A 19,719-nucleotide genomic window follows, 5' to 3' on the forward strand; every position below is an offset into this window, starting at 1 on the left:
TATGGCTTTGTTGTATATAATATTGAAAATGATTCAGTTCTGAAATGATGAGATGGTGAAAGAACTATAACGAGTCTTTTTGAAGTTACCTCAAAGGCAGTGAAGTGACTTCTACCGAGTTAAGATTTTTTTTTCATCCTGAGGGTGAAGGCAAAAATGGAGAGCCCGATAGGGACCCATCTTGACAGCTGCGTTTTGGAACTGCACCTGCAGGACCCAGCCCACTTAAAACACTGGGCAGATGGGATCTGGTGAGCCACCTTGGGTTCATCAGAGCCCACCCCATGTAACGCCACAGAGCTCCTTGAGCCTGTCTCTAGCAATCGAGATGTACTTTATAAGATCTTTGTGATTGCAAATAAAGTTTTATGATGGGGATGGCTACTCTCTGAATCCTTCATCACGTCTAGGCTTGATTCTTCATGTAGACCAGTGGTTCCCAAAGTGTGTGCCGAGGCACCCCGGTGCGCCGGTAAAAAAGTGGTGGGGAGCCACGGGCAACTGCCAATTAGGTCAAGGGAGCCATGGGTCAAAAAAGTTTGGGAACCACTGTCCTAGAGGGTGGAGCAGGAGAGCGGGTACAAGCTCTTCCTCTTAGTGGAGAAAGATCTGCATCCTTAGCTAGGCGAGCTAGAGGAGACTCGAGAGCCAGACTCGGAGCTCGTCGAACACCAGTCGTCTGTGTCTTGTCAGCCCAGACGTGTAATGGTTGCATCCATCTGGGAGGGAGATGAATGGAAGGAGACCTCTCCTCCCTAACCGGAGAACGACGTGGGGATTTCCGTCCTTCTCGATGAGTTTCTTCTACCTCATGATGTCCAGAGGGAGAGTCCTGGCCACTTGAGGACGAGATAATCACGCCTGGAGAACCGGACCTGGCAATAGAACGGCGGGAGCCTGCTCTCGACGTCGATGAAGGAGACGGAGAGAGACTTACAGGGACTGACACTGACGGAGACCTCTGTCTCGACGTGGTCCTTGACGGAGATCTTTGTCTCGACGTCGATCTTCTTGATCTTGTCGAAGGCATACGCCTCAACGCAGACTGCCTCGGCGGAGACCTACGTCTCGACGTCGACCTTCTTCTCTTCGACAGAGGACTCTGCCTGGACGTCGAGCTTCTTGTCGACGTCAATCGTTTTCGCCTCGACGGAGACTTTTGCCTCGATATCGATCCTCTTCGCTTCGACGGAGACTCCTGCCTCGATGTCGAACGTCTTCGCTTCGACAGAGGCTCCTGCGTCGACGTCGAACACTTTCCCTGCGACGGAGGATCTGGTCTCGACGTCGGTTGTGACAACGACGGAGACGACGGTCTCGACGTCGAGTGTCTGGTTGACGTTGATGGAACCTTCTGCCTCGACGCCGACTAATGGATATCCTTCGACGCTGATCTCTGCTGAGTCAACGACGGGGACTTCGGTCTCGACGTTGAAGATGTAGACTTACGTCTTGGCGCCGATGATCTGTGTCTCGACGACGATCAACGTCGAAGAGTCGACGGCGGAGGATCTTGTCTCGACGCCAGACGCTTCTCCAATGCCGAAGGAGACTTGTTCTTTGAAGGTGACGACCGGTGCTCCTGCGCCAAGGTCTTTGACGACGGCTCCGTCGCCGTTACCTTTGACGTCGAGCCCGACGCCGAAGGGGGGACACATCGGGACCTTGCTCCTCGACGTCGAACGCGTCCTCTTCTTAGTTTTAACAGGAGACCTACCTCTTTCTAAGAGGCCATAAAGACGTATTCTCTCTTTCTTCTAAGGTTCTCTTGGATAACTTCCTGCAGTGTTGGCAGAAGAGTGAGACCCAGGGAGGCAGAGAATGCACACTTCACGAGTGTCTGACTTGGCCTTCTTTTTGCCTCAGGAAGGTCAAGGATCAAACAAAGAAGGCATATTTGACAGAAAAAAGTCCATTCTGCCACAAACAAATGGTTTCAACCTCACTCTTAACAAAAGACGTCGAGTGAAGCCAAGAAAACCACTGGAAATAAATGTATTTTTAACAAAAAAGCCAAAAAAGTAGAGAGCTGTGAATCCGGGGTCCTGACAGAAGGAGCCGGAAAGAACAACTGACCTAACTGTCACCCCTGGGGCATGAGGGGAAGCTAGGGGTCATGGCTGCCTTAAAGGCACGGTGTCAGTTTGTTATGAAAGATTGCCGTCATTTTCTATGTTGTTTTACGATGCAGCCTGTAGGTTAACAATGCCTGTGTTTCTTTTGCAGTTTACTCATGAGTTTTTACTCATTAAAAACAGAGTTCAAGTGCATCTTGCCCTCAATGTTTTTTATACATATATTATGTATATTTGCAAAACGAGTTTATGGTGTTTTTTATAGCATTGTTTTAGCCTCCTATATGAAAGCTGCATTGATATGAGAAAAACTAATGTATGTTTTTATATATATGGAGCGAGAGATATTATATATATATATATGTGATTTTCATATATAATGTTCATTATTTGCGGGGTCCCCGCAAATGGGCGGGGATATACAGTGCTTATGACTATTGATGAGGATCCCCTGGAAGAGAAGTGACATATACCTTCAGCGACCAAGCCCAAAACGACATTGTCACTGGTCAGCCTGTAACTGTTACATAGGAAAAGTCAAAGTACAGATGAAACACTTTAATCTATACCTTTTGACCTGTACCAGACACAAGCGCCAAAGCAATTATTTTGACATTTAATAAAAGTCCAATTGAATTAAAAGTCTGATTGATTATTAAAACATGGGAAATGTAACTTTTAGAAAGTTACCTATACTCTGCCTGAAGCTGTTGAAGGTCAATTTGCATTAGTTCCCAGCAACTGCCCAGCAAGTGCTTGGACTAAATTAGGTGTGAAAACACACTAGCTGAAATGCCATGTATATATGTGGCAGCCCAAGGTACTTCCTCAAAATACTTTCTGGACCTGCGGCAATCAGGAGAGGAATTGACCTGCTGTACGAGACCTGAAAAAGGCCCTGAATGACCTGTTTCCTCTTGTACCTAGGAGAAAGACGTGGACCACAAGGGTCAGTTGGCCGACTTCCTGGGTGGCTTCAGGGACACAAAAAGCTGCAAGAGGCCTTTTCCTGAAGTACCCAGCTGAAGTCGCAACTGGACCTAGACTGGAGTCTGAAGTTGGCTTCTTCCTGACACCCTGAAAGTCTCTAAGTGCCCTCCACTGAAGTACTGGGGGCGACAGACATATAATCCTGTGGCTGTTTGGGCACCAGAAGGAAAATTGTAAACGCTGAAAAACTTTTGTTCCAGACCTCCAGAGCTTCAGGGTGACCTATGGGAAACATTATCTGACCAGCAGTTCCACTGCATCGGACTGAAGAAAATAAGTTACTTACCGGTAACTGCGGTTATCGAGTATTGGTATCTTTCATAGATACACATGCTTGAATCATTCCCAGTCGTCGAAATGCGAGTCTCGCAGTAAAATAATCAAGCAGTATTTAACAAATATAATAGTGTCCTATAGGCCATGTTATTGACAGCCTATGTCTTTTCTTAAAAAGGGCCAAATGTTGAACACAGCCAATCAGCACCCTCTAGACAACTCCCAGTAGAGGCAGGTTCCCTCAGATTTTCTAAGCACAAGTGGGAAGTAAGAATCCCTTAAGACTGAAGAGAGAAGCATCTATGGGGAGGAGGGTGGGTTGCATGGGAATCTATAAAAGATACCAATACTGTATAACCACAGTTAACGGTAAGTAATTTATTTTCTTATTTAGTATTGGGGTATCTTTCATAGATTCACATGCTTGAAGCATAATAGCAAGTAGTACCCTAAAGATCGTACTGTCGGTAGTGGATGAGGAAGACATGTAAGATATAACATTAGTGTATCAAAACAAAGACTTTTGTAAGTACCCAAAAACCCTTTTGATCCTAGAGAATTTATCACTTGTATAAAATAAGGCATTATTTCATACTATGTAGATGAGGAGTTTAATGGAATGTCTACAAACACTAATAGAAAACATAGGTTACCATTGTAAACAAGAATCTCGGTTTAGAATCTTACTTCTTTTCTATCTAATATGTTTTAGAATTAAAGTTTATCAAATTTAAATCAAGCAATGCTATGCAATTTCAATAAATTGAAATGTATAAAATTCCTCTTTACTAGGAAGAGGCCCACCTTTATTGAAGAGATGATGCAGTACTGCTTGGCCCACAGCTGCATCTTCACGCTGCGTAGATTGCAGACAGTAGCGCTGCATGAAAGTGTGGCCACTTTTCCATGTTGCAGCATGGTAAATCTTGTCCAGCGTCACTCCAGCAAAAAGAGCTGCCGATGTGGACACTGTTCTGGTGGAATGTGCTTTAGTACTTCTTCTTAAGGGCTTGTTAACCTTGTTGTGGCCGAATTGGATTGCTGTAGAGACCCATCTGGCAAAAGTGGCCTAAGTTACTGCTGTTCTTTCCTGGCCCTGTCTGTAAGCCACCAGTAGCTGATCAGTCTTTCTTATGTCCTTAGTCTTCTGCAGGTAGAATTTTAGACATTTATTTACGTCTAGCATATGCAACGCATGCTCTGCTGACGTAGATGGATTTGGAAAGTAAGATTAGAGTATGACTGGTTCGTTAAGATGGAACTTAAGTTGGGTTTATCCCCAGAGCCACATAATTTTCTGTGAAATGAAGAAATGGTTCTTTCATGGTAAAAGCCTGGATTTCGCTAGCTCTACTTGTGGCAGTGAGAGTCAGGAGGAGAGCTACTTTTCAAGTCAGAAGCTTCAGCTCGGCTTTGTGAATTGGTTTAAAGGGCTGCCTCCTCAATTGCGCGTGGACTAAGTTAAGTCTCCATTCCAGAGGGGTAGCTCGCACTGGGGGGAAGGCATGGAAGAGTCTCCTCATGAAGGCAAGGGCACCTTAACTGAAGAGAATGTGAGACCTGATTTTGCTAAGGAGAGGAGATATAGCAAAATCTGCTTCGAAGAAGCTTGAAACGGGTGTAAGTTGTTCGTTTGGCACCAGAAGCAGAACCGTTTCCACTTTAGGCGGTAAGTCTTATTAGTGCTTTCTGCTCTGGATCTTGCAATGATATCTCTGCATTCCTGTGAGATACCCATGTCCACGAACTTCAAGAACTCAGCCAGGCATACAAATAAAGAGACTCCGGGTCTGGTGACATACTTGCCCCTTGTCTCTGATCAGGAGAGATGGTGACAGTTGTAAGCGTATGGGTTTCGATTTCAACAACAGAAGAAGTTCCAGGAACCAGTGTTGCCTCGGCTATAGTAGTGCTATCAGGATGAGACAATAGCATTTCATTTTCATTTTGGTCAGCACCCTGGGAATTAATGGGATGGGGGAAAGGCGTAAGCATATATCCCTGACCATCGCATTAAAAGGGCATTCCCTACATGGAGTGTTGGCCCGCATACCGTATTTGCAAGAGCCTGCAGTTATCCTTTCCCTGGACGCTCGAATGGCGTTCGATATGGTGGAGTGGCCCTTCCTTTTTGCAGTGCTTACTCATTTGGGCTTTGGTCCCAAATTTTGTGCGTGGGTACGCTTGCTATACACTAACCTGGTGGCATATGTAACGGCTAATGGTCATATTTCCAGGGACTTTCCACTCTCACGTGGCACACGCCAAGGCTGCCCGCTGTCACCGCTGCGATTTGCTCTTGTACTGGAGCCGCTGGCAGCATGGATCAGATGGGAGCCGATGATTCGGGGACTTAGATGGACAGCGGAGTGGAAGGACCGTGTCTCCCTATACGCGGATGATGTTCTATTATATATGGCCTCTCCCAGTCGCTCTATTGAGGCACTTCTCAATATATGTGAGCTTTTTGGTCGAGCGTCTGGGTACACCATAAATTGGTCCAAGTCTGTTCTATTTATATTGTGTGGACCACGACCTCAGCTCCCAAGGATTGCCTACTAAAGGTTGCAGATGGCACATTTAAATATTTGGGAATCTATATTACTGCACGCTCGGATGAATCCTATAACTGGAATCTCATGCCTCCTCTAGAGCGTTTCAAACGAGATGTGCTACACTGGGGAACGCTACCGTTGACACTCCTAGGAAAGGCGGCGCTTTTTAAAATGACGGCGCTTCCTCGATTCCTGTACGCACTGGAGAATGCACCATTCCTGGTACCCCCAAGCTACTTCAAAGCGATAGAGGCACAGGTTTCCAGCTTGCTATGGGGAAACAAACCAGCACGTATTGCGCAGGGCAAATTGGTAAAAGGGTGGTATGACAGGGGAATAGCGCTCCCAAATATACAGTTGTACTATTGGGCAGCACAATTAAAGATTATCAATCAGTGGATACACGCCCCGCAAACAGATCCCGCCTTTAAAGCCGATAGACACAAATTAGGGGCAGAGGGTATGATGTCAGCGCTGTACAACGAGAAACGACCCCCCTCATTGCTTGGACCTACAAAACACACAATAACTCTGTGGCATAAGGCACACGCTAAATTAGGCTGGCGAGGACTCATAACCCAACTTACTCCACTGTGGGATACCAAACGGTTGGGACGACTCAAGAACAGTAAGGGGTTTGCTCAATGGGGCGAGATTGGCATCTCCACGGTGGGCGACATGTAAGCAAAGGGGAAATAATGACATTCGAACGTCTTAAGGAACAATATGAACTGGCACCCTCGGAATTATTTCGCTACCTGCAGATAAAACACGGACTACAAGACGCCCTACTGACAGGTACAGGAGTCCCAGAGGCCACCCCCTTAGAAGATAGATTACTTACAGACCATATGCAAAGGCGAGCCACTTCTTTTACCTACCAAAAGCTAGTCAACAACTTACCAGATCCCACCACAGAGACGTCGGGGAACTTGACGATAGCGACTGGCAGGACGCAACGGCATCCCCACGGGAGATGGGCATATCCTCGAGGCTTAGGTTGGTACAGCTTAAAATATTGCACCGTACTTACTATACTAGAGTCACCCTCTGCAGAATAGGGAAAGCTTCCCATCCGTATAGCTTGAGGCACTGTGGGGACGAAGGGACCTTTTTTCACACATTATGGGAATGTCCAAGAATTGCGGAATACTGGGTCAGGGTTATGAGGACAATATCACAAGTGGAGGGGGAGTCACTTATGCCGGAGCCCAAGAGTTTCCTGTTAAATGTTTGGGGACCGAATGATCTTACGCGTCAGGCACAGGAATGGGTTACACTAGGAATAATGGTGGCAAAGCGGAACATCGCGCAAAGATGGGGTTCGGAGGAGCTACCGACGATCAAAGCTTGGTGTAAAGACATAGAGGCAGCCATGCTAAATGAAAAAACAGCATACACTAATCAAGGGTGTCCGCGTAAATGGAATAAAGTGTGGGGGGCCTGGAATACATTTCGGGGATACATCTGTAAACCTCCCGGGATGCAGTCGGGGGAGATGTCTGAGGCCGAGACGGACGGGGATGTATATGATTAGAGTACGCAATGTTATTGTTTGCTATGGTTGTCTCACCAAGACTAGACGAAAGGATGTAGTAATACTCAATGCTGAAATGCACTTTTACTGTATGTCTACGGAACTAATTATGGTAAATTGTGATTGTAACAAAAATAAAAAATGTTTCCAAAAAAAAAGGGCATTCCCCCAGGACTCTGGGAGAGCATAGGACGGGCATTTGGTGTTTTCCCTAGTGGCGAAGAGGTCTAAAGAATGCTTTCCCTACATTTGAAACACCTTGTCGAGTGGTACTGTTCCAATTCTCATTCATGGCAACTGGACTGTGTTCTGCTTAATGTATCCGCTAGCGTGTTGTGTAGCCCTCGGACATGCTCAGCTCTGAGTGCGATTCTGTGTTGCGTTGTCCCGTTCCATAGCTCCTGTGCTTCCTGTGATAGCGTGACGGGTTTGGTTCCCCCTTGCTTGTTGATGTAGTACGTGCTGGTCGTATTGTCCGTATGAACCAGAATGGAGGAACCTGCTAACCTTGGTAGGAAAGCGTAAAGAGATAGAAAGATGGTCTTGTGCTCTAGCCTGTTGATGTGCTGCAACGTTTATGCACTGGACCATTTGCCCTGGATCTGTAGCTCCTGCAGATGGCTCCCCCAAGCCATCCATTTCGGTGTCTGTCGTTAAAATGAAATCTGGAATAATTTGAAGGAAAGTGAGACCCTTTGAGAGATTTGGTCTGTGAAACCACCATTGTAGGGCTTCCTTCATGCAGATTGTGATCTATACTATATACTCGAAGGATCCAGAGGCTTGCAGCCATTGCCTCTGGAGGTCTTCCTGAAGCAGTCTCATCCTTAGCCTGGCTAGTGGTACTAAATCTATCGCTAATGAACTAATTCCCAGGAGCGATTCGTATGTTCGCACTGAAACTGACTTTTCTTAACATGTTCTTTGCTATCAGTTGCACTCGTATTTGCATCTCTTCTGACAGGAAAGCTTTGCACTGGATGATATCTATTCTAGCTCCCAGAAACTATAGGGCTTGACTGTGAAAGAGTGAACAGTTTTCTCTGTTCACAGTGAAGCCTATAGCCCAGAACAACTGGAGGCAAGCATTTGTAGTTTGAGTGGTTTTAATTCCATTGGTGCTTTGAGCAGCCAGTCATACAGGTATGGAAATACCTGGAGACCTTGAGATCGTAAGGCCGCAGCTACCGGGGCCAGGCACTGGGTAAAGATTCTGGGCACCGATTTGAGGCAAACCAAAGTACTTTGAATTGGTAGTGGGTACCAGCTACAGTAAATCTTAAGCATTTCCGATGCTTCTGATGATATGGATGTGAAAATATGAGTCTTCCATGTCGAGCGAAGTCAGAATGTATCCTTTGTTGAGACGACGAAGAATCTCAAACAGTGTTACCATCCTGAGGGTCTGTTTTCTGAGAAACTTGTTGAGATTCCTAAGATCCAGTATTGGTCCCCATTCACGATTTCTTCCTTATCAAGAAAAAAAGGCAATAGAAACCTCTTCCCCTTTGAGATAAAGGGACCTCTTCTATCGCTCCTTTGGTGAGCATGACCCGAGCCTCCTTGCGTAGTAAGTGAAGATGAGGGGGGGCTCTCCTGGGTGGTGTATTCTGTGGTCACTGAATGAATTCTAGGGTGTGTCCAAAGGTGACGACGTCTAATACCCACTCATCTGTTGAAATATTGCACCACTGATTTACATAGTTGGAAATCTTCACACCCATGGTTTGGGAGGGGAGGGTAAGCTGGTACCCGGACGTGATCATTGTTCTCTGTTAAGAGGCACGACCTAGGAAAGGCGTTCTTTAGCGGGTTCCTTGGAGAGAGAAACCAGCTGTAGAAGACTGGCAGTGTGCTAGAGGATTATAATTTTGCCAGTACTAAGATAAGTAGGGCTGATACTGTGGGGTTCTCCAACTCCTTTGTATGAGGTAAAGCCTCGTCCTCTAGCCCCTGAATGTCACTTTCCGATATTGTAATGTGCCTAAAGATTTTGACGTATCTGTATCAATCTTGATAGCTAAAAGTGCCTCGTCTATGTGCTTTCGAAATAGGGAATTACAGTCGAAAGCCATATACAAAATCTTTGTTTGCACCTCTGGCATGAAGGTGAAAACCTTCAACCATCCCTGTCTTCTCAGTACGGCGGCACCCGCCAATTGTCTAAAACCAGTATTGGCTACATCCAGAGCGCAGTCGATGGTTTCTGATGTTGCACGTTTTCCCTCCAAAAGGATCTTTTTAGCTTCCTGACTTCTGTCATCTGGTATGAGATCTACCAAAGCTCCCATGTATAACCAAATCTGGCAGTCTTAATAGTCAGTAATGGCTAAGGCATTCGGCACCCTGATTGTGACTGTGGCCATAGTGGAGAAGGGTTTTCCTAGAATTTCCATTCTCCATCCCGCCTTATCAGGCCGAGGCTTAATTGGGGTGGCAGGGTTCTAGGATCTTCTTTGTTCCACTTGGGAAATGACCGAATCTGGTCTGGGGTGTCCTGTGAGGCAAGATGGAGAATCCACTGAAGTGCTATATTTTTTCAAATCCGCTGGAGTAAATTAAATGTAAATTTGATACTTGTATAGCGCACTACTCACCCTCAAGGGTCTCAAGGCGCTTGTACGAATACCGCTGTGGAACCCATCCTGGCTTTCCCTGTGGGGCGTCCACTCCTGGGCACCCCCAAGGTGGAGGCCAGGCATCCTTAGCGTTGTGGGGGCCGTTGTGGAGATTAAGCAAGCTATTGCCCAGAGTTGCAGAGTGGGACTCCATGATTGGAATAGGCACCGAGGCGAGAATTATCAGGTCCGTGGAATTTTTGAGCCCAAGACCCACCAAGGCGGGGAATTGAACCCTGGTCCCGGGCTAGACCTCTGCATCAGGGTCTGCCGCTCTAATCATTGAGCCACACTTCTCCACTGGAGTTATGGTTGCCAGTGTTCCCATAACTGATACCTTCTCGCCATATGTAGACAATAATGGGTATGGAGCGCAGAGACTGCCTAGTGTCCTCCTTGGAATCGTACAGGAAGCAGTCGGTCTGCTTGACTGTCATTGGCAAGTGGAGCCTGATGGATGCTCTCACTACCAAATTATGGAGTCCTCCGGGGGGACAATTTGATGGTATATGTGGAGGAGAGGGTGTTGGTATAATATATTCATAATATAGTCATCCCAAGAATCTGACGATGGGGGGAGGATCTGGGAGCTCTCCTTCCTCTCTTACTTTGTCCGAAGCAGACGTATCCTCTGTGATAGGACCTGTTGGCGAGGAGTAATCGTAGGTGTAATTGGCGGTGGCAAAACTGGTGTTACCGGTGGGGAGGTCTTGGATGAGAGAAGGTGGCAGATGGGCCAGGTCGCTAGGACGCGGTTCTGGCTGAAAACCATATGAGTGGTAGTGATGAGGCGGAGCTACATAGCTCTGTAGGTAAAACTGATCCTCATCATGGTAATTCTCATCATCATCTTCTTGACATTTTACGTGGAGTTCTGGTGGACTATGAGCTACACCATAAATACCACCATCATCATCAGAGTCCGGTGTATCCCAGAGATGTGATGGGATTAAAGGCGAAATCTAACTGTACTCTGACATGGCTGGGCGTAAAAATGTATTGGCTACTTTCGTGATACAAGTAACCTTCGTCGACGGAGTCGATAGTGCAGATACAGCCGGAAGAGCAGATTCCATCGTCGACGGTGTTGCCATCGATGGTAGTGTAGTTTACGTGGTCGTCGACAGAGCTCTCGCCAATGAATCACTTAGACGGAATCTTCGCCGACAGAAGTGGGTCGACAGCCTTCAATGATGTTGCCATTGATCCGAATGTCAGCGGGCTCTTAGAGAGTGAGAATCTCGTCGACGATATAGGACCCAATATTGACGTTGTCACAGTTGCTATCGGCGATGGTGCAGACGATGTAATGATTGTCGTCGTCAACATATGTGGCAACTTCATCGACTATGGCTTTTTGACAGATTTATGAGGAAGAGGCTCTGGGATGGTCTTTGTCTGTGCCCTCTATCCTTCCAGAAAGGACAATGTAGGTTCTGAAGAATGTTTCACTCCTTTCCCCTTTTTAGAGTCCTTAGTCCCATAAGAAGGTTTGATGCTTTCTGCAGAGGAACTGACCTGCAACCTGGCCCTCTTGTGGGGCTTGGAGGATTTAGCACTTTCTTTATATGAATAAACTGCCTCGTGTTTAGTGGTCTAGACGTACAATAACAACCTTCCCCCTCTTTCTTGAGAGTCTTTGAGGGAAAGGTATGGCAGATTTTGCATTCCCTCACCTCATGTTAAGGATGGAGGCAATATATGCAATCCTTGTGTGGATCATCCACATGAACCCTTTTTCTGCCACAGGTCTTACATGGGCGGAAAAGTCCCCTTTTGCCAGACATTGTGTTAAGACTGTAGAAAATCCAGAAGTTGTAGGAAACAACTGAGAAGCACTCAAGGAGACTCCCTTACACACAATGTGCGGTGAAAATAGGAGGGAATCTGCCTCTGCTGGGAGTGTTCTATAGGGTGCAGACAGCTGATTTTCTGTGTTCAACAGTTGGTCCTTTTTTTTTTTTTAAATGACATAGCTAGGCTATCAATAACATGGCCTAGGGCCACTATAACCTATGATATTTGTTAAATACTGCTTGATTGTTTTACCGTTGGACTCCTAACTGGACGACTGGGAATGATTCAATGACAGATACCCCAATACTGGATGAATTCAGTTTTATACCGCATAAGAATCCCAGCGCCTTAAAAAAAAAAAACAATTAAGTCCCATTCTGTGTTGGCAATGAGAAATATCAAAAGCTGCTGGGGGAGCCAACATGCTTCAAGTATCTCGCCTCTGGTTCTACAGCAGCGACTACAATTTCAGCAGCAGTGCACTCAGGAAGGGGTTTTCTTCTCACAAAGTTACAAAGTCCCTTTCTGTCTTCGGACTTAAAAAACTTTTCAACCTTTTTGACTTCATACGTTCACCGGACAAATCCACTTATAGTATCTGACAAGGGCTCCATCGCAGTCTGCCTCAAATCGCGGCTAGGTTCGAGTCTACCACTTCCATAGATTAACTTTGGTGCTTTGACACACTATTTTAACTTAAATCTTTTAAAAAATCATATTTCTGGTTCCCCCAATTCGATTTTTGCCATGTTGTTTATTTAACTCATAGAAATGTTCTCATCATTTTAAAATTGGTTGTGGAATTTTGTTGTTTTGTATGCTTTTTTCCCATTACTGTGTATGCACTGCTAAAATACTTTATACATTGGCACTAATTTAAGAGTGCGTGCTTCATGTCAGATCATGAGAGAATGAGCCCAGGTTTATTTTATTTACTTTGTATGACATCTAGCAGCTGGTGGCTTTATCCTTTGAGGTCGACACTAGACCACCCAAAAAAAAATGCACTTTCCTACATTTGTTTACTAGATAAATGTACAGAGATGATAACTTAAAGAAGGCACCTCTTTAATGAATCTCAAAGTAGCATTCACATACCATGCAAAGCCCTATATTTTCAGCTCTAAACCAAAGCCACATTATGACAATGCCATTTTCAAGTTTAATTAAATGGTTATTTTTGACAAGACTTTGGATCAGGGGTTGAGCTCCTGTGAGATCTGAAAGGAGTCGAAGACGCAGCCCTGATACCGGGCCCAGTGAAACCTGCCTACTGGAGTACAGAACTAGGAGGAGGCTAGGCATCTAAGAAGCCTCAGAACTTTCCTCACAGTGACCCAAGATTTAGCTTGAAACATCAAGATTATATCCTGAAAGGTCATGAACTCTATGACCAGAACCGTCCCAATGAAGGGAATCCTCTGCATGAGGCACAGGAGAGACTTCAGCTCGTTGATGGAAAACCCCAAAGGTGTCAGAAGTTTGGCCGTCGTCCAGAGGTGTTTTAGGATTGACTGTGGTGAGCCTACCTATAAACAATATACAAGGTTACATGGCAAATTGCTGGTAAAGGGTACTGCATGGGAAGACAATTCAGATAAAGCACATATCTAAATTTTCCACACAATGAGGTAACAAGGCTTTCTCACCACACTCAAATACTGGATCATGGCTGGAGGCAGGTAACAGTGCATGATTTATCGAGCCAAGGAAGGCCCAAACCCTTTAGTGGCTTGACAAACCTCCAATGGGAATACAAACATCTACATGGTTGATTAATACTAAAATATCTTTTTGGATGGGTAACGTCCTCATGAATATAAGCACGAGTTTACTAGAAAACAAGTGTGACAAAAGAGAATGGTAATGGTAATACCTAGTCACATTATTAGGCCTATTAATGCGTCATGCCATTGTTGATCAATAAATACTGCCTTAGACAACTGAGCCTTGTTACTGCTTGGGCGAGCTACTGATGCTCATTACATTCTGGGGACAATACTGACTTTTTGTACTGCCTGGAGGCATTGAGGCTGGTTACTGCCTGAATCCAGCTATGATAATTACTGCCTGGGACCTTAGATGGTCATTAGCGACTACGTCCATTGATGTGCCTTCATTGTCAAAATTACTAGACATCAATTTATTTTATTTACCAAATTACGCAGAGATTACGATCCAAGGACAGACTACCTTTGATATTTAAAACATGCTAGTTTTGAAAAGATATCTTTCACAGAAACTGACTAAATTAACTTCCTGTAGGGGATTTTATATGTAAAATAAAAACAATCCTTCCCCTCATCCATCTGGTCTAGTGTATACTCGTCACCCCTTATACACCAGAAAACAATGGCTATATCAGCGCTATAACTATTTTTTTTCATGCTATACAATTTCCTACACTGAGACTAACACAAACTGGATAATTATGTTACTACCAAGAGGAGTACAATATGCCTTCTGGGCCACCATTTTGTTTACCTTAATTTCTATGCGAGATCTGTGAGGAAACAGTTGTCCAATCATAGAGAAGTCTGTTCCAACCATACTGATGGCCAAAAAGAACATGTCTGTTTCTGTTAAATAAAAAAGACCAAAAATATTATAAACTTAGTTAGAAATTAATGGCGCAGGCACATAAAGCTTCACAACTAACAAGTACAAACGTTCTAAAATATCTGTGATAGGCTTAAGGTTATATTTCAGATATGGGTATATATACACAAGCTAGTGCTTATATAGCTTGCCATGAAGTGTGGGCTACTACTAATTGTAAAGTTCTTATACCTACTGAAAAAACCTCTTTTTTAAAATCAATTGGCCTGGATGGTCACAGATTAACTAAATACATCAACCATACCAGTTTGCAAGGGAAGTTTGCCACAAACCATACTATTTCTTGCTGTTTGCTCTAAGGATGTTACGGCTCGTCATCCTCAGCTGTTGTTGATGGCAACTGTGTTGAGACAAGGCTCCTTTTCATTACAAACTAAGACAGCGTGAGGTGCTTGGTAATGATAGGGTTGTTAACATTAAAAGTGAAGGAAAAACATACAACATGAACTCAGCAAGACTGGAGTATAGAACAGCTGACTGGAGCTTGCTTTCTGTGGCTAATTTGCACACCTCAAGGGTCAAAGAGGTGGCCCTGCAGTTGAGCACATGGAGTTTCATACATGCGTTTTCACTTTACAATAATATTGCGTTTACAAAAGCCCATCAGTTAAAAGATTCTGCAAGCTTCCAACACGGCTATTTTCTGTAGCATTTGGACTTCCCATGAAGTTTAGATACATGACAATTTGTTCTTAAATCTGCCTGCACAAAACCCATACCTGGCCCCATCATTGTTATTATCTGTGCCATATAACTGTGTCACATAAGAAAACTGGAGCAATATACCAGTAAAATCAACTCCACTGATGTTTTGAGAACAAATAACCCTGTTAATTTAGCACTAATAATAGATAGCCTTTCGATGTAAGTAAGATCTTTCTGTAACCCTGTTAGCTCTCATATCACCAGCAGTACGGAGTTCTTTAATCATACTGCAGTATGTTTTTACTGCCTGCTATCCATGAAACACTGAAAAACAATGTGTCCCATGTGCATTGCCTGAGAGCCCATTTGTTCAGAATGCCAGTTTGCAATCTCATTTCCACATATCCACATTGGAAATCTCTTGCTTCAAATAAAGCATCTACATTTACGAAAAAAAGACTTTCTGCCTAATATGACGTTGCTTACATTTAACTTAAAACCAAGTCAGTAGCATAATAGTAATAAATGGAAAAAAGAAGATATACCACTCGCCAAAAGTAAGCTAACTGATATGATCACACTAAGAGGCAGAAAGTGATTCATGCAAACACAAAATGTACTCAAAACTGAAAGCAAATCAATTTTAATATTCAGTGATAGGGAGATCCTGTATATGGGGAAATACCACACCGCACGCAGATACGGTGAGGGGGACAGACCGGGGCGCACTCTGGTGCAGGCTCTGCGACCCCCGTATAGTAAATCCTTTATAGCCGAGGTCCGGGGCGTGGACGGCTCGCCCCGCACGACGCCCGCCGAGATCCGGGACGAATTCCTGGCCTACTTATCAGATTTATACACGACCAAGCTGGGCGACGCCTCGGCCTCTCGGGAGGCCTACTTATCGGAAATCGCGCTCGTATTCCTTGACAAGGGAATGCAGGAATTCATGGCAGAACCCATAACGGTGACCGAGGGGCGATTATGGTGCTGCGGGGCTCCTCCGCCCCGGGCCTCGATGGTTTCTCCGGGGATTTTTACAAGGCCTTTTCTGATTTGCTGGCGCCCAAGCTCATCGAGGTGTACGCGGAGGCCTTGGAGCGGGAGACCCTTCCGCCTACCCTTAGTGAGGCAGTCATAGTTCTGCTCCCAAAGCCGAACAAAGACCCGGCGTTGTGTGGATCATATAGGCCCCTCTCCCTCTTAAACATCGACTATAAGATCCTGGCCAAAATAGTGGCCAACAGACTCTCCCAATTGATGGAATTTATTATAGCACCCGCGCAATCGGGCTTTGTTCCCCGTCGTTCGACGTCATTGAATTTGCAGACACTCTTCACAGTTTTACATAGAATCAATCCGGCCACACCCGCGGCAGCGATCCTCCTCGACACCGAGAAAGCTTTCGATTCCTTAGAATGGCCTTTCTTTCTTTCTGTAATGCAGCGCATGGGCATGCCAGCGGGCTTCCTAGCCGCCACGCGGCTTCTCTATAGTCGTCCCACGGCACGCCTGCGTATTAATGGTACGCTGTCCCGCCCATTTGCTCTGACTCGCGGCACGCGTCAGGGCTGTCCGCTCTCACCACTGTTGTTCATACTGGCCATGGACCCCTTAATCCGGCACTTTCAGGAACGACATCTCCACAGGGGTCTCCAGTTCCGGACGGGTCCCCTGTTGGCCTCCCTCTATGCGGACAACACCATACTGTATGTCAGAGAGCCGCAGGTTAACCTTGCTCCCCTGATCCGGGAGATCCTTCGCTTCGGTGGCCATTCGGGGTTGGGCATAAACTGGCATAAGTCTATAATTTTCCCGTTGACTAGCGGCACCGCCCCTTGGCAGTGTGAGTTCCCGTTGGAGTGATGCTCCGACTCGGTACGGTATTTGGGCATACATATACATCTGAGCACGGACGAAATTATCCGCCTCAACTATGGCCGCGCGATTGCAAGACTTGAGACACAGGTGGACGGGTGGCTGCGGCTTCCGCTCTCCATGTCAGCCAGAATAGCCATTATCAAAATGATCGTACTCCCCAAATTTTTGTATCTTTTTAACAACATCCCCATTCCCCTCACCCGGGCCTTTTTCGCCACCCTGCGGTCCCACTTGATTAGATTGGTCTGGTGCGGGAAACACCCCCGGATCCGTTGGAAAACTCTCACTCTCCCGCATGACAGAGGCGGCTTCGGAGTACCGGATCTGTATTTATACTATCTTGTCGCCCAGTGTGCACACGCCTATGCCTGGTACCACCCGGACGCACGGATCCCATTTCTTCGTCCGGAGGCGGACTTTGTTCTCCCGGGTCGCCTGTCGGCGGTATTGCCCAAGGGTGTCCCTAGGAGTCCAGTGGATATTCAAACGGTATCCACCACCAGCTGGGCCTGGAATAGACTTTCGCGCTACTTAGACCAGCCTATCCTTTACTCTTCTTCTCTCCCACTTCCCAACCCAGATTTGTTGCCGGGCACGGGCGAGAAACTGGTGCAACGTACTTTAACGAAGTTCCACCTCACCAAGATTGGGGATTTATACCCCGGGGGACACATCTTCTCGGTGTCGGAGGAGGCACGATTCAGCGAGGCTACGTTCATGGACAAATTCATCCTTAACCGGCTTTATTGTGCGGCCAGGTCGGAAATTAAGGGATTCCCCCTCGAGCCGGCTTCCTTTGAACTACTCACTATCCTCATTGACAAAGACACAGGGGCCCACATTATTTCTAAACTGTACAAGGCATGTGCTGCGCTGGTTCCTTGTGCGGATGACCGGGTGCGGGCGGCGTGGGAGGCGGACCTGGGTGGGCCTATTATGGACGAACAATGGGCCGCTTGCTGTAAGGCCACTAGCACGATATCGCTTAATAGTCGTCATAACCTCCTGCACTATAAGTTTCTTCGCCGCTTCTATATGACCCCTGATAGACTCCATTCCATTGATTCCTCGCGGCCTCACACCTGCTGGAAATGCGCTGCACCTCATGCTGACTTTGCACATATGGCCTGGACATGTCCGAGATTGCAATCATTCTGGACACAGGTGCACAAGATCCTTGAGGAGATGTTGGGGCTTACGCTGGTTCCCACGGCTGAGGTCGCATTGCTAGGCTACACGGTAAATTTCCCCAAGACTGTTCGGAGGCTAGCGTCCCTGGGCCTGCTGCTAGCCAAGCGGGAAATTGCTAAGCGCTGGGGGGATAGAACTGCTCCCACGGCTAGGACGTGGCTTACGGCCATGGCTTTCTGCAGCACGAATAGCGAGATTTACTCCAGTCTCCTCCCCACCGTGGCACGGCCCAGGGACATCTGGGGCCCGTATAAAACATACATTGCAAACCTGCCGAGCTCCTCCCAATCACACTCCAGTTCGGGGATAGTGCCCACAGGGGTGGGTTAGGCTATACAGTAGCGGAGTTACGCATCCGGGGAGGTCACGGGGTGGATATAGCGCTGTGGACATCATCACTTTGGGTCTTGAGTTAGGAGTTGCGCATGACTTGGCCATTGCACACACGAAAGTCGGGGGTAGGGGTGGCGTGGGGGAGCGTATGGTGGGTACTTGCTATGAGATATTCCTGTTTGGGTTTGGGCAGGGGGGACTGATGCGATGGTTGATGGGGCACTGATGCCTGGAGCCTTGTTTAGAAGTTATCTATGGTCTAGGAAGCGGAATTGGTGTACTGTATCTCTCCACTGGTCATCTATTGAACACACAACCGAGATCTCTATTGTTTTGTTTTTCAAATATAAATAAAGCTTTAAAAAAAATAAAAAAAAATATTCAGTGATCATAAATGGCCTTCTGAAAATAATATATACTCAACAATTAGAATTTGAAAAACCCACAGGTTGCATCTCATTGTAAATGAAATTAGCAAAACACTAAAGCGGCCATTTTTAAATGTTACTTCAAGTCACAGATGCTAACTTCAAGCATTACTTCTTTCTACTGTACACAACCAAGAGCCATGACATCAAAGATGAACAAAACCCAGATCATGGGAATGACCTCTTAAAGGTGACGAAGCTCTAATAAAGGGATGACTTCACTGGGGGTCGCCCTTTTTTCTAGCTGCTTCTTTGCAGGGTTTTTCTTTCAATAGCTTCCGGTTATGCTTTTGTGTTTCTCTCTGAGCTATACTCTTAACTCCATTTGACCTCTCCTATACTCACTGCCACCTCTGATTTTACTACTGCCCTGCTCTTTAGCTGCCTGTAACCCTATCCTACAATTTGTTAATACTCTGTTGCCCGACAGCTTTGAGTCTTTCACTGGTTGACTTTTAGTCCCCCACCTACTTCCCCACTACCTTCTCATATCAGTGTCATTGCCATTCAACTATATTTATCAACATAATGTGTCAGACTGCACTCTTTAGTCTTTCTTCCTTGCGCCTGATATTGCAGTATCAACAACTTTTAGGCTCTCACCTATTTAAGGCCAGGCACTAGGGCTCTCGCCTTTCTCATGCTACCCAGTAAGCTATGTAGTGTCTGCTTGCATGGTGGCTGACATAAGTTAACAATAGTTCTCCTATTTCCTACAAATACTATCTTACTTTACAGGGGCTGCCTAGCAAACCGAACTCGCATGGAATTTGG

The 19,719-nt window shown here is 46.0% G+C and overlaps 1 protein-coding gene across 4 annotated transcripts in view; it reads right to left on the reverse strand.

Moving 5' to 3' along the window:
• The window catches only part of BDP1 (BDP1 general transcription factor IIIB subunit), a 1,439,438-nt gene that overhangs the window by 1,273,591 nt on the left and 146,128 nt on the right, over window positions 1-19,719 (reverse strand). For all 4 annotated transcript variants that reach the window (XM_085632357.1, XM_085632359.1, XM_085632358.1 and 1 more), the window contains exon 7: window positions 14,333-14,427. In XM_085632357.1, the coding sequence (XP_085488483.1) occupies window positions 14,333-14,427 (95 nt within the window). The remainder of the gene's footprint in view (window positions 1-14,332; window positions 14,428-19,719) is intronic.

This window comes from Triturus cristatus, chromosome 2_1 (genome assembly GCF_964204655.1).
Source record: "Triturus cristatus chromosome 2_1, aTriCri1.1, whole genome shotgun sequence".
NCBI lineage: Eukaryota > Metazoa > Chordata > Amphibia > Caudata > Salamandridae > Triturus > Triturus cristatus.